The following is a 21,893-nucleotide window of genomic DNA, read 5'->3' on the forward strand; positions in this document are numbered from 1 at the left end:
AGGATTCTGACACTGGATATGGGAACTGCCCCAGTGTCTGCTTCTCAAAGGCAACATGAACACTTTAATTATGATGCATATTTCCAAGACAGGCTACTGAGGGCCCCTAGTCAAATCCTCTTCACTACTGACCTCATTCTCAAAATAATTCCCCAGTCAACATGACTATGACCATCCTGGCTGCTCAGGACCTGCTTTACTTTTAAAAATCTGTTCAATTTCACTAAAAGGGCCGGGAAGGCGGCTGGCTCAGTGCTTGCCTTGCATGCATAAGGCCCTGGGTTCGATTCCTCAGCACCACATAAGCAGAAAAAGCTGGAAGTGGCACTGTGGCTCAAGTGGTAGAGCACTAGCCTTGAGCTGAAGAGCTGAGGGACAGTGCCCAGGCCCAGAAGTTCAGGCCCCACAACTGACAAAAAATTTAAAAATAAATAAATAAAAGGGCTGGTTTCTGTGCCTAGTTTTTTTTTTGGTAAGAAAACTTGGCAGAGCTTTATTGAGTAGGCAAATGAACAAGCAAACAGGCAGTAGGCATGCAGACAGACAAACAGAAAGGTGGAGACATACTCAGTGTGGGTGTTCTAGAGAAGGGACACTGTGCCTCGTTTTTTTTTTTTCCTCTGGTCATGGGGATTGAACTCTGGGCCTGGGTGCTGTCCCTCAGCTCTTCAGCTCAAGGCTAGCACTCTACTGCCATTTCCGGGTTTCTAGTGGCTTAATTGGAGATGAATATCACGGACTTTTCTGCTGGGCTGGCTCTGAACCGTGATCCTCAGATCTCAGCCTCCTGAGTAGCTAGGATTACAGGCGTGAGCCACTGGCACCCAGTTGTGCCTAGTTTTAAAAGGAAATCTTCCCTGGTGTGTATTTAGTGTGTATTTAGAAGGCAGTCACAAAAACATCCTTAGAAATACATGGGTAGGTACACTGGAAGAGAAATAGTTTTGTTGAATGTGGTTGTTAACGTACCTTTATTATCTCAGCAATAAGGGAGGCTGAGGCAGAAAGATCTTGAGTTGAAGATCACACTGGATTACATAGTAAGATTCTATCTCAAAAAAATTGAACAAAAGGACAAGGAAAAATGAAAAAGAAGCGAGAGGAAGGAGAAGGAAGAAAAGCAGGACAGACATAATCCATGATTCCTTTCAAGAGTGCTATTCACAGGCTAAGAATGTGGCTTAGTGGTAGAGTGCTTGCCTAGCATGCATGAGGCCCTGGGTTTCATTCCTTGATACCACAAGAACTAAAAAGAAAAAAAATTTAAAAAGAGTACTGCTCACCCTAAATAAAGCTATACTATTGAAAACCCCACTAAAGACAGATATAGGAGGTTTTAAATTTCACCGAGTTAACCAAAGCTACAGTAACCCTTTCTAAAATCTACTCATTTGTATTTCAGCTTCATTTTCCTATCTTCTTTTTCAACCATGCTATTTCCTCATCATATCTACTGATCTCCACCCATTATTCAATGTTCAATAGGTTCCATGGGTTTTATCAGTCTGTCCTGCCATCCTCCTACTCTATGCTACAACAGCTGCCCCTTGTGTTCTACCCAAATACATCGCCTGGCACCATTTTCCTCACTCCTACTGCTGCCTCCACATCATCCTCTACATCCTATGTCTGGAACAGTCTCCTACTTCCATCTGCCATTTTTTGCTCTCCTCTCCAACTTATCATTACCTCAAAAGCCCACTTCTCCCAGGAAGCCCTCCTGAACCAAGATTAATAATAACAAATGACAAAAAAAAATCAACTGATACTGAGGTTATTAATACCAAATTTTCCCAATAGGAATTACCATTTATGGATAAGAAGTGATGCTTCATAACCAATTTATGTTGAGGGTGGTGGTACATTTTCTAAGAGATATGGAGATACAAAGAAAGGAGGCTGGGAAGATAGCTCAGTGGTAGAGTGCTTGCCTTGCACGCATGAGGTCCTGGGTTCAATTCCACAACACCAAATAAGCAGAAAAAGCCAGAAGTGGTGCTGTGGCGCAAGTGGTAGAGTGCTAGCCTTGAGCTGAAGAGCTGAAGGACAGTACCCAGGGCCAGAGTTCAGGCCCCACTACCGACAAAAAAAAAGAGATAATTTCCACAGGTTTTTTTTGTTGTTTTTTTTGCATTAGGGATTAACCTCACCTCAGGGTCTTAGACTTGGTAGGCAGGTCCTCTATCATTGGAGTCAACTTCAGTCCTTACATGCCATCTGTTTTAATTCCCTCAGATTCTAAGAGTATTCATTTCTTTTCTTTTTTTTTTTTTGTTGTTGGTCATGGGGCTTGAACTCTGGGCCTGAGCGCTGTCCCTCAGCTCTTCAGCTCAAAGCTAGCACTCTACGACTTGAGCCACAGCGCCACTTCCGGTTTTCTGGTGGTTTATTGGAGATAAAGAGTTTCATGGACTTTCTTGGCTGGACTGGCTTTGCACCGCAATCCTCAGATCTCAGCCTCCTGGGTAACTAGGATTACAGGCGTGAGCCACCGGCGCCCGGCGAGTATTCATTTCTTATGCCCTAGATATCTATTAGCAAGTGGCATACCTATTTGTATCAGTTTAAAAGTTATAGAAGATATAGCTAGGTATGCTTGTTAACTTTAAGCTATTCAGGAGGCTAAGATTAGGTAGATCAAGGAAAAAACATTTGCAATATTCCCATCTCAAATCACAAAATCTGGGTATGGTATCTATGCCTGTCTTCACAACTACCATCAAAGAAGAAGATCCAATATCAAAAATAATCAAAGCAAAAATAATCTAATCAAAGGTGCTGGTAGCCTATGCCTCTAATCCTAGCTGCTCAAGAGTTGAGACCTGAGGATCATGATTTGAAGCCTACCCAGACAAGAAAGTACATGAGAATCTTACTTCCACTTAACTACCCAAAAGCCCAGTGAAGCTGTAGCTCAAGTGGTAGAGCACCAGTCCTGAGCAGAAAAAGCTCAGGGCCAGTACCCAGTACCTGAGTTCAAGTCCTAAGACCAGACCAATAACAAAGCAAAGAGGGCTGGAGGCATGGTTTGTGGTAGACCTCCTGCCTAGCAAATGGCAAAGGCCTAACTTCAAAGCCCAGTACCACCACCAAAAAACAAAAAAATTAAGTTTTAGCCGATACTTCTAACAAAACATATATTAATTAGATGTTTAAATGTTAAAGGAATCAAAGAATCGATCGGCTATGGTGGTAATTTGTGCAGACTTTAAAGAAGTATTGCTTCCAACAGAAATGAAATTACCATGACTGTAGGTTTGGCTTCATATTGTTCATATTTAGAACAAGTTTTAGATGTGGTGGGGCTAATCACTCTCGCATCCAGTGAGTCTCTTATATGAAGCTGCTTTGCTTCTGTTTTAAAAGCAGCTTTTATTGCAGGTTAAGGTAGAAGGGATGGTTCCAGTCTCAATCCAAGCAAAGCTGAGGTTAGTTGCATCATCTTCATCCTCAGGGCCCTGATATTGTGGGAGCCCAGGGTAAGAGTAGGGTGAGTCCAGGACATGAGGACACCCATTAGCAGACAGTGCAGAGTGTAGGGTGGGCGTCTAACACCCTAAGTGTACATTAGTTACCAGAATACTGACACACCCATAAATTAAATAGCAAAACATTTTAATCCATTAACTCTAAAAATAACAGAGACATTTTATTTCCTGTACCACCTCCTCAAAAGTCTAGTATAGATCAGACAGCCAGACTGCAAAGTATAAAAGTCAGACATTAAAGTTACAAAAGCAGCTGGGGACAAGATCATCATGGGGAGGTTTTCATCCTATTTGCTCATAATTATAGGGTGTCAGCTTTAAAAATCACAAGAAAAGAAAGCTTTCTCATGATCTTAAACAATTCATTTTAATTGTGTCTGCCATGTCTGAAGGTAAAACACATGATCAGCAAACTTAAGCTCTCAAGTACAGGGTCTGAACTGGATTTCTGGGAATGAACACTGTGGTTTAGTTTGGTTCTATTTCTACCAACACTGTGATGTAAGGTACTATGGTTCTTGTTTTAGTTACAAGAGGTGTTAGGAATGAATGCCCACTCGCATTTAATAATAGCTTCTGTAGCACATACTCTGCAGCACAATACCATCAACAGGAGTTTCTTAAAGCAGGGTAGAGAAGAAAGCAGACATTAATGCAACTTAAGGTTTTCTTTGTCCCTCTCTTTACAATAAGAATTCTGCTCAAAAACAAAACTCTTCAGAATGCTTATCCGTCATTCAACCCACAACATTCCACACTTTTGACTTGTGTTCCCAAGCCTATAAAGATTCAGGCTTTCGTGATGTATCCTTCTCGGATGAGGAAATCATAGATTTTCCGCGTTTTGTTCACGTCTATCTTGATGAGAGCTCTTGCTTGTGCCAATCTCAAGCCTCCTTGCTTGTTACATTCATTCAATAGAGCAGATTTGTATTCTAAATACGCTCCAGGGACCAATCTCACCATCTGACAGAGCTGCAAGACATGGCAAATTTAATAAACATTAACATCTGTAATTCTCATAATTTAATCCAGCAGGTAGAGCAAAAACAAAAAGTGACATCAACCTCCAACTATTTATGGAAACTGTTGAGTGGCTGGACCACATTCCACTTAGTTTCTTCTATGGAGAGAACACTCCCTAAGGATAGACGCTCCGGAAGAAAAAGCCAGGATGTGATGCCAGGAGAGCCTTTAGCAAGGGAAGGCTGGCTCAGGGGTCTGGTTTTTACAGGAAATAAGTGTGTTCTTGAAGCGCAGCCTGGCTTACTCAGGGTAGAGCGTGGGTAGAGACCAATACTCTTGTCAGGTAAGAGTTATAGGCAGCGAGGGAAGAGGTACAGTTGCTTGGATTCCCAAGTGAAAAATTTTGTTAGTATTGGCATAAAGGAATACTGCTTGCTTCTGTGATTACATTTCTTACTCTGAAGGAGAGGCCATCTGGACTACTAAATATCTTGAAAACTGGCTCAATTCCAGTTTACCTGCTATTATCTAGCAATAAGCAGTCTGAAGTCATCATTATGAGGGTAAGATAAAAAGTACTGAGGCTGGGAAGGTGGCTCAGTGGTAGAGCGCTTGCCTTGCATGCCTGAGGCCCTGGGTTCGATTCCTCAGCACCACATAAGCAAAAAGAAAAAAGCCAGAAGTGGCGCTGTGGCTCAAGTGGTAGAGCGCTAGCCTTGAGCTGAAGAGCTGAGGGACAGCGCCCAGGCCCAGAGTTCAGGCCCCACGACCGGACCCCCCCAAAAAAGATAAAAAGTACTTGAAGCTGGGCTCTGATGGCTCATGTCTGTAACCCTAGTTACTCAGAAGGCTGAGATAGGATTGTAATTCAGAGCCAGCCGGGACATGAAAGTCCATGAGACTCTTATACTCCAATTAACTGCCAGAAAACCAGAAGTGGTGCTGTGGCTCAAAGTGTAGAGTGCTAGCCTTGAGCAAAAAAGTTCAAGGTCAGGGCCCAGGTCCTGAGTTCAAGACCGACAACTGACCAAAAAAAAAAAAAGTGCTGGAAATTCCAGGTCATTTTGTTAAATCAATCAGCCTGAACTGTGACTTCCTTCAATATACACGTCCTCTAACCCCCAAACTAGTCTTTCAATTCTTTTTTTCAAAATAGACTTCAGAGCTAGGAAATACTCTTTTGATGATGACTTCTGTGAGGTGTATACATTTAAATTTTAGAAACAGCCAAAAGCAATATAAAAACCAATGATTATTATAGGAAAGAAAAGCAGGTCATGGTACTAAGAAAACAAAAACAAATAGTAACCACAGCCAGAGTCTGACCTATGTAGTGAGACCATCTTGAAAAGAAAAAAAAGGGGTGGGGATGGTGGTGGTGGGGAGACCTTTGAGCCTAGATCAAATGCCACCATTCTTCTTTTGAGGGAAGTCCAAGTATCATTTATTGGGCATTTACTGTGTGTCATACTCTGCTACCACATGTGAAGCTGAGTTCAAATCCCAGCACCTCCAAATAATAGTAAGAAGAGTTAATAGCCAGGTATGGCAACATATCCTATAATCCCAGTTACTCAAGAGGCAGAGGAAATAGGATCTCAAGTCTGAGGTCAGTCCCAACAAAATTTGTGAGACTATATCTCAAAAATAAAATACAAAAACTAAAGGACTAAAAGCATAGCTCAAGTGGTATTTACCTAGCATGTCTGAGGCCCCAGGTTCAATTCCCAGTACTACCAAACAATAAATCAAAATTTATGTGTGATTAGTCTATGATGAGATAATTCCAAAAGTATTTTAAGCTATCTGACTAGAAAAAGTTCAAAACATCTCAAGTGACCATTTTAATAGGAAATATCTACCTTGGTGTTAAAAGCTACTTTAAATGTTTTCTTAAAGAGCTGGGAACTGGTGGCTCACACCTTAAATCCTATTTAGGAGGCTGAGATCTGAGGATCAAGGTTTGAAGCCAGCTGGGGCAAGAAAGTTATAAGACTTTTATCTCTAATTAACCACCTAACAATTGAAAGTGGAGCTGTGGCTCAAAGAGGTAGAGTGCTAGCCATGAGCAAAAAAGCTCAGGGACAGCGCCCAGGCCCTGAGTTCAAGCCCTAGGACTGAACCACTCACACCCATACCCATACACTTCCCCTGGATACACAGAGAAAAAAAAATTTAAGTTATTTTAACTTATTTACATAAAGTACCTAGCAAAGTTTCTAACTTTAAGATTTAAGAAATTTAAGATTATTAAGTGTATTAATGCCTGGACTTCCAGAACAGAGCTGTGTACATATGTTAAATCAATAGAATAAAATAGCTATGTGTCTGTAACAGATTTTAAATGACAATTCAATGAATTATCAGCCTCTATTCTCTTTCCAGTTTTCTTCATTTTTGTTACCTCCTTTTCCTTTTCATTCAGTTTCTCTGTACCAGGGAGGCCAGTGAGGTTCAAGGGTGGTGCACTCCGTCTACCTACAGACATAGGAAAGAAGAAATATTTCACATGAGCGACAACTGCTCACCTGAGCAGTATGACAAGATGAGCAGAACAGTATAACAAAGCAGTATAGTATAGCAAAGCTCCGTGCCACTAGATCAGCTATGTGTAGGAACATTACATCTCTGTAGGAAATCCAATCTCTGCAGGCCTGGTTAATAGGAACACAGATAACTTAATGTTTACTTTATAGTAAAAATAATTCAGATGGCCTTTGACCTGCTAAAATACACAACTAATCATCTATACTTTAGCATCAAATATGAATACTTAATGCAGTAATTATCAATATTTCCTATCACATAGGAAACTCAAATCTTAAGTCCAAATGTCATCCACTTAAGAAAGCAGCCTTGCTGGGCACTGGTGGCTCACACCTGTAATCATAGCTACTTAGAAGGCTGAGATCTGAGGATCCTGATTCAAAGCCAGCTCAGGCAAGAGAATCTGTGAGACTCATATCCCAAATTAACCACCAAAAAGCTAGAAGTAGAGCTATAGGTCAAGTGGTAGAGCACTAGTCTTGAGCAAATAAAGTATGGGACAGGTCTCAGGTTCGGGGTTGAAGCCCCAGTCAGTACCAGCACCAAAACAAAAGATCTTTTGTAGTTATTGTTCTCTCAAAAGATTATCCCTATCAGGCTAGAAATGTGGCTTAGCAGAAGAGTGCTTGCCTAGCATGCATGAAGCCTTGTCTGAGTTGATTCCTTAGTACCACATAAATAGAAAAAGTGGAAGTTGCACTGTGGCTCAAGTGAGAGTGCTAGCCTTGGGTAAAAGAAGCTCAGGGACAGTGCCCAGGCCCTGAGTTCAAGCCCCAGGACTGGCAACCAAAAAAAAAAAAAAAAAAAGATTATTCCTCCTTACTACACATAGAACAATAAAACTTTATAGGGCAAAACAAGGACTAAGAACGTCAACTCAATACCCAAAAAAGAAACCCAAATAAAAAGCCAGTGGTCACACCAAAATGGGAAGCTGGATACACAAAATCTTTTAAATTTTATTCTGAATATACATTAGGATTAGTATTCAATTGGGGATGGAGCGAGTTAAGTAAAAGAAATGGAATGCTGTATTAACAAATTTTGCACCAACGATGTAGCTCAGAGGAACAGTGCTTACTCAGCGTGTACAAAGCTCTAGATTGGACCTTGAGACCATACACATACAAAAACTGGTCATTTTGAGCCAGTTGCACACACTGAAATCTTAGCATTCAGGGGGCTAAGGGGCAGGATAATAACTTCTAGTTCAGTCTAGGCCATGTAGCAATACTTAAGCTCAAAAAAATACAAACAAGCTGGGAGTGTGGCTCAGTGACAGAGCACTTAGCTAGCATGCATGAGTCCCTGAGTTGCCAGCCCTTTGCCCAAGCACAAAAATAAAACAAAACAGAAAACAAATTTAAAACATTAACTGTTTATGCTGTTTCTGGGGACTGCCTTTTAGGCAAGGAAGAAAAGGAGAAGGGATTGTTACAAGTTGTTCACTGGTGGAAACTGGTATTTCTATATAACAATGAAAAGGATACAAACTGATACTAAATGCTTACCAGAGGAAATAAACACATGTAGCACTTTACAAGTCATCAAAGAATAGGTGAAGCCTGGCTGTGCTTTAATTACTGTGATAACACACGCACGCACACACGCGCTAGGTGTGCGTATGTGTGTTCCAGTGTTAAGGCTTGAACTCAGCCTGGGTAGGTTTTCTATGAGCTTTTTTGCTTAAGGATAGTACTCTACTACTTAAGCCACAGAGCCACTTCCACCTTTTGGGTGATTAACTGAAGATAAGTCTCATGGACTTTCCTGCTCAGGCTGGCTTCAAAACATAATCCTTAGACCTCAGCTTCCTGAGTTGCTAGTATTAAAGGTGTGAGCCACTGGCACCTGGTAGTCTGTATGTTTTTTTTTTTAATTGTGAAAATACCGTACAAGGGGTTACTATTACATGGGCAAAGAGTCTATATGTTTTGATTAGGCAAATGGACTATTTATCATATAGCAAGCAGAGGTGAATGTTAACCAAGAAAATAGGCAGACTACTATAATCTTGGTTCAGAACTTTACAACTAAATACCTCTGCAAATTTCTAGTCACTGATTAACAATCACCAAGTAGCATCAGGAAGCACATGTCTTAACCTTGGTTTGTAAACCAATTGCAAAATTGGACATATCCAAAGAGGTAAACCTTAGAAACAGAAATATCTTAATGGTGTAACTCACAAGAAATCCTGGAGTTTCTGGCAAGTAACATGTTTCTTTGCTCATATCAAAGATCTTAATTTGAGATATCACAAAATCTGTGGTGTATACAACTTCAATAAATTAATATTGATAAATGTCAATATTTTACTAATGAATGCTGGGAAAATAAAGAAGCTACTTCTCTGGAATCTTTTTCTCTCCCTGAATGTACTCTTACTCAAGGACCAAGATCATCCCTGTGGGGCTCTGAACATTCTGAAAACATGCTGATGTTTATAAATTGAGCTAACATGTGATTACTATTACTTTGCCAAAGCACTGTGCTCCCACAGAGGGAGACCTGCTGGATCACCACAACCCCTTGAATGTAAATTTGCCAATTCAAGACTTATTCTGAGCCACGCACTCATGGCTCACACCTATAATCCTAGCTATTCAGGAGGCTGAGATCTGAGAATCATAGGTCAAAGCCAGCAAGGGCAGGAAAAGTCCATAAGACTCTTATCTCCAATTAACCATCAAAAAACCTGAAAGTGGAGCTGTGATTCAAGTGGTTGAGCATAGCCTTGAGCTAAAATGCTCAGAGACAGGGCGCAGGCCCTGAGTTCAAGCCCAAAGATTAACACGTGGGATTGCAAACACATACACAAAGACTTCCTCTGAGAGGGGGTTGTAGCTCAGTAATAGAATGTTTGCCTTGTATATGTAAGGCCATACATTCAACTCTTAGTACTGGGAAATAAAAAAAGAAAAGAAACCACCAAAACAAACCACAAATAAAATCTTGCTGGAGAAATAATTACCTGAATTCGAAGCCATTGGAATAGAAGGACTCAGCCCAGAATCACTAAAACGAAAACAAAAGAGAATTTAAACTTAGGTCTTATGAAAGTAGACAATTTCTAAACATCACTGTGTGACTGGGGGCCCTTTATCAGGAAGGCTGCCCATATAATGAGATAGTGTGTGTGTGTGTGTGTGAGAGAGAGAGAGAGAGAGAATGTACTACAGTTACTAGAATTTGAATTCATGGCCGAGAGAGAGAGAGAGAGAGAGAGAGAGAGAGAGAGAGAGAGAGAGAGAGAGAGAATGTACTAGAGTTACTAGAGTTTGAATTCATGGCCTAACACCTGCTAGAGAAGCACTCTATCATTGAACTGCACTTCTAACCCTTTTTTGCTTTGGTTGTTTTTGAAATAGGGTCTACATCCTGCCTGAGTATGCTTAGACTATGATATGATTTTTTACTTTCCCATAGTTAGGATAACAGGTACACATCACTATACCTAGCTTCTTCCACAGATAGAATCTCAGACTTTTCTTCCCTGGGCTAGAGAAACCACAATCCTCAGATCATACCCTCCCACAGATAGCATGCCACATGTCACCGCATCCAGTCACTGGTTGAGAAAAATTCTCATGTGTATGCTCAAGCTTGCCTCAATTTTCAGTTCTTCTGATCTGTCACTTAAGTAGTTAGGAATAAAGTGTATGAGTAACAGGATGTCTCATTGTATAGACCAGGAAAAAGTTGTTCTGAGGGGGGAAAAAAATTGCTTAGTTTTGCTAAGAACTGCTTTTAACATGGGCTGTCCTTGATTCAATTCATGAAGAAGAAACAGGAATTTGATTTTCTTTTTTTTCTTTTTGGTCGGTTGTGGAACCTGAACTCTGGGCCTGCGTGCTGTCCCTCAGCAATTCAGCTCAAGCCTAGCACTCTACCACTTGAACCACAGCGCCACTTCCAGCTTTTTCTGCTTATGTGGAGCTGAGGAATCAAACCCAGGACCTCATGCATGCAAGGCAAGCACTCTACCACTGAGCCACCTTCCTAGCCCAAGGAATCTGATTTTCAATGAAACTCATGCTAGTTGAATTGGGTGTGGTGGCTCAAGCCTGCAATCCTAACTAAGCAAAGATTGAGAGGATTGACATTTGGGGACAGCTCAGGCAACAGGACTCTAGCTCAACCAATAGCTGGGCAAAGTGGCATGTAAATGTCATTCTAGTGAAGCAGGGAAGCACAAGTAGGAGGATGGCAGAACAGGCTGGCTGAAGATATAAGGTGAGGCTTTAACTGGAAAATAATGCAAAAGGGCTGGAGACATGGCTCTAGTGGTAGAACACCAGCTTAGTGAATGTGAGTCCCAGTGCAAACCCAAGTACCACCAAAAAATTTTTTTTAAAAATCATACCAGTAGTTAAGGAGGGAGAGATAGAGAAAACATGGATGGGAGGTTTGGGATAGTCAGTATTTTTATTTTTTTTAAGTAAGATCAAAGTAGAGAAGTAGGATTGTAGAGGTAGTAGGGCTTGAACTTAGGGCTTCCCACTCATCCTTAGCTTCTTGACTCAAGGCTGGCACTCTACCACTCAAGCCATACCTCCAGCTCCAGCTTTTTACTGGATAAAGAGAAGAGTCTCAGGGATTTTTTTTTGCCAGGAATGGCTTAGAACCACAATCTTCAGCTCTCAGCCTTTTGAGCAGCTATGATTATAGGCATGAGCCATTGGTTTTCAATTGTTTCATAAAAATGTCAGTACTATCCTGTTTCTGAAACTGACTGGTAAAATCTTTCTGGATTCATGTAGGTACCCAATTAGTATACGAGTGTACCCATAGAAGTGTCCCAAAACCCTCGTGAAGGTCAACAGCCTCCTTCACCCTAGGCTAAATGCGCACATGTCAGCTTGCCGGCGGAGCCACTGCTGGCATGCACTACTGTCCTGGATATACTGGAGAACTTCGGAGAGCATGGTGCGTTTAAGGCGCTCTTCCTCCCTCGTCTTCTTTAGGTGATCATATGTCCTGGCACCTGGAAGGAAAACAATTGACAGCAGGGAGAATGCAACAGAAGTTAGAAGTGAGCTGGGCTATGGTGGCTAATCCTAACTCTAGCTACTCAGGAGGCTGAAATCTGAGGATCATGATTCAAAGCCAGCCCAGGCAGGAAAGTCTGTGAGACTCTTATCCCCAATAAACCACCAGAAAACCAGAAGTGGTGCTGTGGCTCAAATGGTAGAATGCTTGCCTTGAGCTGAAGAGGGTAGGGACAGTGCCCAGGCCCAGAGTTCAAGACCCACAACTGACCAAAAAAAAAAAAAAAGTTAGAAGTGAAGACCCTCCTAGGTAACCAGCAGGATTGTTTTTTCCTTTGTAAAACCATAGACAAGCATATTTCCCTGAGTTTGAAATCAATTTGACTCTAAATATTTTTATTACTTATCTATTGTTAAGAAGTTGGACATTTAAGATGGATTAGCTGATGACTCATGCCTATAATTGGGAGGCTAAGATCTGCCAGCCTTTAATGAAAATGCTAATGCATAGCTAATGCATAGCATAGACAAATAGATTGGCAACTTTTGTTTCCTCCCTCAAAAAACAAAACAAACAAAACTATCCTCTTTGTTAAGCATTATTCCTCCAGAGGAAGAGCAATCAAACCTAAGTTGTCTGCTCGTGTATGTGTGTGTGTGTGTGTACACGGGTGCACACCAGTTTGTGTGTGTGTGTGTACACGGGTGCACACCAGTTGTGGGGCTTGAACTCAGGGCCTAAGGCCTATCCCTGAACTGTTTCACTCAAGGCTATAGCTCTACCACTTGAGCCAGAGCTCTACTTCTGGCTTTTTTTGGAGATAGGAGTCACACAGATTTTCTTGTTCTAGGCTGACTTCAAACTAAGCCTCCTGAGTAGCTAGGATTATAGGTGTTAGCCACTGGTGCCAGGCTGTTTGCTTTTGTTGCTGTTTTGTCCATCCTGGGGCCTGAACTCAGAGCCTAGGTGCTGTCCCTGAGCCTCTTTGTGCTCAAGGCTAGTGCTCTAACACTTGAGCCAGTGATACTTCTGGCTTTTTTGAGTAGTTTATTGGAGATGAGTCTTAGGCTGCTTGGGCTGGCTTCAAACCTCCATCATCAGATCTCAGCTTCCTGAGTAGCTAGGATTATAGGTGTGAGCCATTGGTGCATGGCTGGCTGTTTGCTTTTTAATGGCTGAGAATGAACCCAGAACCTTCTATACTAGACAAGCATTCTACCGTCTAGTCACAACTATGGTAGTATACTGCCTTTCCTTTAGACCTGGCTCTACTACGAACTAGCTCTTTTAGTCACTTTAAGCCTGATTTTCTTCATTAAATAGAAGTAACAACACTTCACAAGTTCACCAGGGGAATTCAATGACATTCAGGTATCCCATACGGCCTCGTACATGATAAAGAACTGTAGATGTTAGCTACTATTAACATAATTATTACCAGTACCTAAGTAGATGAGATCAATAACCTAGAGCCAGTAGAAGCCTGATAAATAAAAACAATCAGGTTATGCCTAACTAAATTTAAGAAGGTAGAGGCTGAAATCCAGGGTACATAGTAGACTTTACAATCTAGAGCAACATCTCTCTTTTGTATGTGTCATGATTTTTATTCTACCTCAGATAGTCTATATAATGTATTTATAATGATTAAATAGCTGAAACAACTAAAATAATTCAAGACTCATTTTGAAAAAGAAAATCTTGTTTTAAAAAATTCAAAAGACCTCAGAGATTCTATGTGTTTGGAAGACAGTATATAGGTAAAACATACTTACTACAAAAATTGGTGATGCCTGCTATCCTATATTCCTGGAGCCTCTTGATTTCCCTTCGGAGTTCAAATTCCACTATTTCCCCAAAATAACAAGGGAAAGAAATAGGAGAAACAAAATCAACATCAGTGAGTCCTTTTGCATTTTCAGTAATTATGTCTTACATCAAAAGGCTGGACAATTTCATCAAGGAAATCCCTTTTACTGGTAACATTCTCATTAGCAATTTTACCCAAGAGCCGAGAAAACCCTACTCCAGCTGTCTTTCAGATGTTGTCTCCAGATGCAACAGATGTAACTATTCCCTAGAAAACTTAAGTAAACTGGCTGAATTCATTTTTACTACAAGATTAATGAAACCATTTTTCTTTCCTTTTTTTGGCCCAAAATGGGACCCAAACTTGGTACCTGGTACTCTCACTCATTCCATGAAATCATTTTTAAATAACTAAGTTTTCCTTTCTGTTAAAATTTCTACTCACACAACCAACTTCTACATATGGAAGGTCTCTAGTATTACTTGTGACCCCGATGCAAGGGAAGGACAACAGCTTTGTGTTCAAACCCCAGTCATTTCTTTATAGCTTCTCTCCTCTAGAGACAAAAAGAGTATTATATTTTCCACGAACCAAAGACTTCTGTCTCCTCAGCGCACACAGATCAGGTTCCCCTGCTTGGGTCATTATGTGGGAGACTATTCAAATTTGGGTGCTTTTTGAAACAGAAGATGAAGGAAAAGCTTAGACAATCTATAGGGTGTAGTTTATGAAGGGACACATAAACCACATGTAACACAAACTGGGACAGGAAATAAAGAACTAGCCATTCAGTATAAACCTCACAAAAAATGCCAACCAAACAAGGTGTTTCCTGAGGACATTCCACCTGGCTCAGATAAATACCTGTGATGCCATGTAAGGATAGCTACATGATAAGGACTGGTTAAGAATCTTGTTAAAAAGAACCTTCCCAGGGCTGGGAAGGTAGCTCAGTGGTAGAGCGCTTGCCTTGCATGCATGAGGCCCTGGGTTCGATTCCTCAGCACCACATAAACAGAAAAGGCCGGAAGTGGCGCTGTGGCTCAAGCAGTAGAGCGCTCGCCTTGAGCTGAAGAGCTGAGGGACAGCGTCTAGGCCCAGAGTTCAGGTCCACGACCGGCAAAAAAAAAAAAAAAAAAAGAACCTTCCCAGCTAGGTGCTGGGGGCTCATGCCTATAATCCTAGGTACTCAGGAGGCTAAGATAAGAGGATCATGGCCTAAAGCCAGCCCAGGAGGATTTATAAATCCTCAAGACTCTATTTCCAACTAGTTAGCAAAAAGCCACAGCAAAAAACCAAGAGTATAAAGTTCTGAAACCTCTTGACGTCCCTATAGCAAAAGGAAAAGAGAGATAGATAGATAGACAGACAGACACACACACAACCTTCTCAGAACTAAATTGTATATAACTTAAATAACTTATATAACTAAATATATATAACTTACATCTCAGATTGAAAAGCATAGACTAATCAACCATATCCAGACTGTCTTAAAGTCTAGAACAAACTACCTTGACAACTTTTTTCCCTTTTTGTGTGTGTATACTAGCTTAAAATAAACCTTCCAATTTTGCTTAGCTTTTTCATTCAGGGTAGGCCACACCACTAGCTTTTTTCTGCCCTGGCTGGCTTCAAAGATCAATCCTCAGATTTCAGCCTTCTAAGAGGCTAGGATTATAGGTGTGAGACAGTGCCTAGCACAACTTCAGTTTTTTATAATAAAAAAATCAAATTATAAAGCCTAGCATTGGTGACTCAAGTCTGTAATCCTAGATACTCCAGAGGCTGAGATCTGAGGATCACAGTTAGAAGCTAACCTAGGCAGTAAACTCCATAATAAATTGCTTAGAAAAAGCCAGAAGTGGCACTGTGGCTCAAGTGGTAGAGCACTAGCCTCAGCATAAAGAGGCTGAAAAACTGTGCCCAGTCCCTAAGTTCAAGCCCCAGGACCAGGAAAAAAAAATCAAATTATAACTCTTAGAAAAACCAGAAAAGTCAAGAGAATGGTGGAAGCACTACTTCCACGAATCATCTAACTCTCTCACCATTTTAAAAACTAGTTTCAATACTAAAATATTTATGTATATGTATATAACAATATGATGTCACTAGGCAATGAATCATAGCACATAATCTCAGCTACTTGGGAGGAGAAGTGTGGGAGGATTGCAGTTTTAGGCCAACCTGGGTAAAAAGTTATAGAGAATTCATCTCCAATAAGCAGGTATAATGGTTCATGCCTGCATAGGAGGATAATGGTCTGAAGCCAAACCCAAGCAAAAACTTGAGACCCTTCCTGAAAACTAAAGCAAAAATGGGTGCAAGTATGTGACTGAAGGTGTAGAATACCTGCCTAGTAAGTGTAAGGCCTTTAGTTCAAACCTAATATGCTAGTATGTATAAATACATAATAAATATATATATATATTATAGTCAGTTGTGGGGCTTGAACTCTGGGCTTGGGCATTGTCCCTGAGCTCTTCAGCTCAAGGTGAGCCCTCTACCACTTTAAGCCAAAGCACCACTTCCGGTTTTCTGGTGGTTAATTGGAGATAAGAATCTCACAGACTTTCCTGCCTGGGCTGGCTTTGAACCATGATCCTCAGATCTCAGACTCCTGAGTAGTTAGGATTACAGGTTTGAGTCACTGGCACCAAGCCTAAAATAAGTTTTAATATGATACAAATTATATACCCATGCATATGTGTTTGTGTATATATATATGCACATATATGTATATGTGTATATATATCTTTTTCTCTCCCTCAGTGCTATCCCTGAGCTAGCTAGCACTTTACCATGTGAGCTACAGCTCAAATTGTTTTTATTTTTTGTAGTTAATTGGCGGTAAGGGTCTCATACACTTCTCTGCCTGGACTGACTTTGATGATCCTCAGATCTCATCTTCTTGAGTTGCTAGGGTTAAAGGTGTGAATCACTGGTGCCCAGCATCACTAAGTCTATTAACCTCTCTCCTCCTACCTTTACAGCACTACACTAAATTTATCTCATGCCAATACAGAAATATCCATAACTTATTTGTTTACTATACATAAAATATACTTTTACCTCTCTTATTTATATAAGCAAAAGCAAACATATAAACAAACATCTGTTCAATGAGGTTTAAAATCCACTTACATGCATGGCTTTCAATGAACTTATCATGTTCCACTGGCCCCACAATCCTTGCAAAACGTCTCATTGTTTCATAAAGATCTTGGACCTCCTTGGGATACCGACGTTCCATTACTACAGAGAAAAGAACGTGCAAACCATATCATGAAGAATGTAAGGATCTCAAGGTTTACTGCACTCTCCTCCTCCCCCCTCCCCCCGCTAGTCCTAGGACTTGAATTCAGGGCCTGGGCACTATCCCTGAGCTTATTTTGCTCAAGGCTAGTACTCTACCTCTTCTGCCACAGTGCCACTTCTGGCTTTTCTGTTTATGTGGTACTGAGGAATGGAAGCCAGGGTTTCATGCATGTTAGGCAACCACTCTAACAGTAAGCCACATTCCCAGTTCCATTTTTTTTTAAATTTTTTTTGGATCCAGTCGTCGGACCTGAACTCTGGGCTTGGGCGCTGTCCCTCAGCTCTTCTGCTCAAGGCTAGCGCTCTACCACTTGAGCCACAGTGCCACTTCCGGCTTTTTTCTATTTGCTTATGTGGTGCTGAAGAATCGAACTCAGGGCCTCAGGCATGCAAGGCAAGCGCTCCACCACTAAGCCACCTTCCCAGCCAGTTCCATTTTTTTTTTAAAGCAAGAAAATTGAGGGGGACACTGTCCAAGATGCATTATACTCTTTGCTATGGCAATGGAAATGAGAACCAAAGGCAGATCCTGCATTGTTAGGAACAATGGCTAGAATTTCTGGTATTAATTCCTGTAGGCAAACAAGCAAGGTGCAGACACAAGAATTCATGTAGATGGATCTACCAGCTTGGAAAAAAGTGTACAGTCTCTGCCTCTCCTGAAATCTCTCTACCTACACAGGCTTAGATAAAGTATGTATTTTATTGTTCATGAGTGCAACTTCACTTTTCTCTAAACCAAAATACTAAAACTTAACTTACTAATAAAGTTACATTTTGACAAGTATCATGTAAGTAGATGGTCACATATGAACTTGGTCAGAGCCAGCAACTCTGTAGATTACTACTGACCAAAGCTCTAATCAAAACACATCTGCAAAGAAAGATCGGGAATAAAACTGACTGAAAGTAACCCTAAGTTTGAGATTTCCAAGAGCTGGTTAGCTGCTTCTTGATGATTTCAATAAGACATCAGTAGTATCTAGGTTACTTCTGTCTCCTTTTGGACCGAGGATACAGGTTTGCTACAAAACAAAACCATCAAACCCTCAGAACAGAAGATTTTGAAGTAAAGGTTTAAAATCTGATGTGAAGAAAATTCTATCATATTAGCATCCTGTATACATCTAATAGGATGGCAATGAGTATCTCTGAAGCCACATTGCACGTGCTACTGCTAAATCTTGGAATCAACAGAGCTTCTCTTTAGCTGTGTACTTAGAGAATTTATAGTTAGTAACATAATAAAGCCAAACTCACTGTTTATTGATTAAAATAGAATTAATGTAAGAGTTCTTGAGTTACTCTAAGTAATGGTCAAACTTTATGGAAAAACCACAGATTAAGAAACCCATTGATTGTTTCATTTACCAAATATGCCCAATTACTATGTATATAAAGTATATGGAAGCCTGGTCCCAGTAGCTACTTGATGGTGGTGTATGCCAGTCATCTTGCCTATGCAAAAAGTGGAGAGATCAGGAGGATCACAGTTCCAGGACTGTTGTTAAAAAACAAAAAAACAATTTCAAAAAACACTATCTCAGCGGAAAATGCTAGGCATGGTGGCATACATCTATCATCCCAGCTATAGTGCAAAACCTAAATAGGAAGACTATAGACCAGGCTAGCCTAGGAAAAAGTTGAGATCCTATCTCAAAATTAAGCTGGGCACTGGTGACTCACACCTGTAATTCTAGCTAACCACAAGACTGAGAGCTGAGGATCACAGTTCAAAGTCAGCCAGGGCAGTCTGTGAGACTCTTATCTCCAATTAATCACCAAAAAGCTGAAAGTAGAGCTGTGCTTAAGTGTAGAGTACTAGCCTTGAGCAATAAAGCTCAGGGAACAGCACCTAAAGCCTGAGTTCAAACCCCAGGACTCATACATACACAAAAAGAAGTTTTAATAGGGAAGTGGAAGTGTGGCTGAAATGGTAGAGCAATAGCCTTAAGAAAAAGGCGAAGGGGGGGGGCTAGGAAGGTGGCTCAGTGGTAGAGCGCTTGCCTTGCATGCATAAGGCCCTGGGTTTAATTCCTCAGCACCCCATAAGCAAAAAGAAAAAAAGCCAGAAGTGGCGCTATGGTTCAAGTGGTAGAGCGCTAGCCTTGAGCTGAAGAGCTGAGGGACAGCGCCCAGGCCGAGAGTTCAGGCCCCACGACTGGATCAAAAAGAAAAAGAAAGAAAAAAGAAAAAAGTGAAGGACTGGGTGCTGGTGGCTCATGCCTGTAATCCTAGCTACTCAGGAGGCTGAGATCTGAGGATTGAGGTTCAAAGCCAGCCCAGGCAGAAAAGACCATCTCCAATAAAAGACTCAGAAAACCATAAGTGGCGCTGTGGCTCAAGTGGTACAGCGCTGGCCTTGAGCTGAAGAACTCAAGGACAGCACCCAGGCTGAGAGTTCAAGCCCCACAGCCAAAAAAAAAAGTGATAGCCTTAAAACACTACAATAACTTGACAAATGTGCAAAGGGACAGAAAATAAAGGGTATAAAGTATAATATGATCATAACCATGTTTTTAAAAACTATAGAGGCATTTGTTTAAATTATAAAGACACTTAATATGCCTGGCTAGATGACCTAAACTCTGCAGTGCCAGAGTATTCACCAAAGAGATGCTCATAAAAGATTTTTTGTGTATGTGTGTGCCAGTTCTGGAGCTTGAACTCACACTACCCAGGGTATGGGCACTGTCCCTAAGCTTCTACTGCTCAAGGCTAGCACTCTATTACTTGAGCCACTTGCTCCACTTCCAGCTTTTTTGGTACTTCAATGGAGATAAGAGTCTCACAGACTTGCCTGCCTACCTGGCTTCAAACTCAGATCTGAGTTTCTAGAATTACAAGTGTGAGCCATTGGCACCAGACTCATGAAAGATTTTATCTATGGAGATTTGTTCTAAAATAATTATGAAGGGAGAAAATGAGGGAGGGAGTAACACTGTTTGAAAAGAAATGTACTCATTACCTTACTTATGTTACTTACAATTTAAAAACTCCAAAACAAAAATAATAAACATGAAGTAATTTTACAAAAACAAAAAACATTATGATACAATTACTATAAACATTTTATATTACTATAAAAATGCTCAAAAATCTACAATGTAGAAAAAGGAGATTTTTACCTGCCCAGCTTAGTTATCTCAATTATTTAAAACAGTAGAGTCAAAGTTAGCAGTTCATTAAAAAAAATCACATTTATGGGGCTGGGAAGGTGGCTCAGTGGTACAGTGCTTGCCTCGCATGAGGTGCTGGGTTTGATTCTTCAGGAGCATATAAACAGAAAAAGCTGGCAGTGGAGCTATGGCTGAAGTAGTACAGAGTTAGCCTTGAGCTGAAGAGTTGAGGGACAGCGCCCAGGCTCAGAGTTTAAGCCCCACGACTGACCCCCCCCAAAAAAAATCATGTTTATTAACATCAAACCACAGTATCATTTTTGTGTGTTGACTACTATGTAAAAAAGAAGTATTAATTTCTGTTGTTTATATTTTTATAACCTGAGGATCAAGGTTATGTTGTGTTCTAATTATGCTCTAATTACTAATTAAAACATTTTACACAAATATGAATGACTACAAATTAATAATTCTTTTTATTTTTTATTATTTTGTCAGTTGTGAGGCTTGAACTCTGGGCTTGGGTGCTGTCCCTGTGGTCTTCAGCTCAAGGCGAGTGCTCTACTGCTTGAGTCATAGTGCCACTTCTGGTTTACTAGTGGTTTATTGGAGTTAAGAGTCTCATGGACTTTCCTGCCTCCTGTGTAGCTAGGATTACAGGCGTGAGCCACCGGCACCCGGCTAAATGAATAGTTCTTTACTTTCAATATAGAATTGTTCCCCACTTGTTTGTTGTTAATTCCTTGTCATTCGTTCGTGTGTGTGTGTGTGTGTGTACACCAGAATTGTTCTCCACTCGTTTGTTGTTAGTTCCTTGTCATTCCGTGTGCGCGTGCGTGCGTGCATGCGTGCGTGTGTGTGTGTGTGTGTGTGTGTGTGTACACCAGGGATTGAACTCCAGCTCCATATTAGAATTTTTAAAAATCTTCTTAGGTAAGGCAACTTGGATTAAAACCATTGCCATAAATAATTTATTTAAAACTACTTAATAATATTAAAAGAACACGACCGACAAAAAAAAATAATATTAAAAGAAGTTAGATTAAAAAAGTTTATACTTACACTGAAACTTCCTAAGGTTGATTAATCCATGATCTCTTATAATTCTAGAATTAAAAGTAATATTTTAGTGCAGCTTTTATTAACCATCCTAAAAACAATAAAGTCACTCCTCACCAACTTTGCAGGTCAGTAAATCACTACCACAATTTTAGCCTCTCAAGCATCCCATAGTTTTCATCATAAGCACAGCAGCTGGGTGAATGAATGAAATCAATTACCATTCACAAAAATATATGTCTGTCACTTAAGACAAAAACAGAAGGGCATCTGTGTCCACAACGTGTAAGTTTAATCTATTAAGTTTGATGAAATTGTAGTGGAGAACAGCCACTGAAGGGAAACTATAAAAAGGCACTATCACACGTTCAACATTTACAATTGTGTATTCAAATAACACTTTGAAACTATTTGAAATAAATATATAGTGTGCATAATTAATGGAAGGGCATCATAAAAGAGAAGTCCTAATAGCAACTTCAACAGTTGGATTCTATAAGACTCTTGGGTCTATTATGTTTTTTGTTTCTTTTTTGGGGGGGGTAGGAGGGGGGTGCCAGTCCTGGAGCTTTTTTTTAAAATCAAGACTAACAT

The 21,893-nt window shown here is 40.5% G+C and overlaps 1 protein-coding gene across 5 annotated transcripts in view; it reads right to left on the reverse strand.

The window, feature by feature from the left end:
• Window positions 1–3,594: 3,594 nt before the first annotated feature.
• Tada2a (transcriptional adaptor 2A) overlaps window positions 3,595–21,893 on the reverse strand; it is a 62,131-nt gene continuing 43,832 nt past the window's right edge. For all 5 annotated transcript variants that reach the window (XM_013013439.1, XM_013013441.1, XM_013013438.1 and 2 more), the window contains 7 exons: window positions 21,303–21,346; window positions 16,948–17,058; window positions 13,769–13,840; window positions 11,856–11,988; window positions 9,976–10,019; window positions 6,859–6,932; window positions 3,595–4,463 (listed from right to left, as the gene is read on the reverse strand). In XM_013013439.1, coding sequence (XP_012868893.1) covers window positions 4,278–4,463; window positions 6,859–6,932; window positions 9,976–10,019; window positions 11,856–11,988; window positions 13,769–13,840; window positions 16,948–17,058; window positions 21,303–21,346 — 664 coding nt within the window. In that variant the 3' untranslated portion in view covers window positions 3,595–4,277. The remainder of the gene's footprint in view (window positions 4,464–6,858; window positions 6,933–9,975; window positions 10,020–11,855; window positions 11,989–13,768; window positions 13,841–16,947; window positions 17,059–21,302; window positions 21,347–21,893) is intronic.

This window comes from Dipodomys ordii, unplaced genomic scaffold (genome assembly GCF_000151885.1).
Source record: "Dipodomys ordii isolate 6190 unplaced genomic scaffold, Dord_2.0 Scaffold19, whole genome shotgun sequence".
In the NCBI taxonomy this organism is placed as follows: Eukaryota; Metazoa; Chordata; class Mammalia; order Rodentia; family Heteromyidae; genus Dipodomys; species Dipodomys ordii.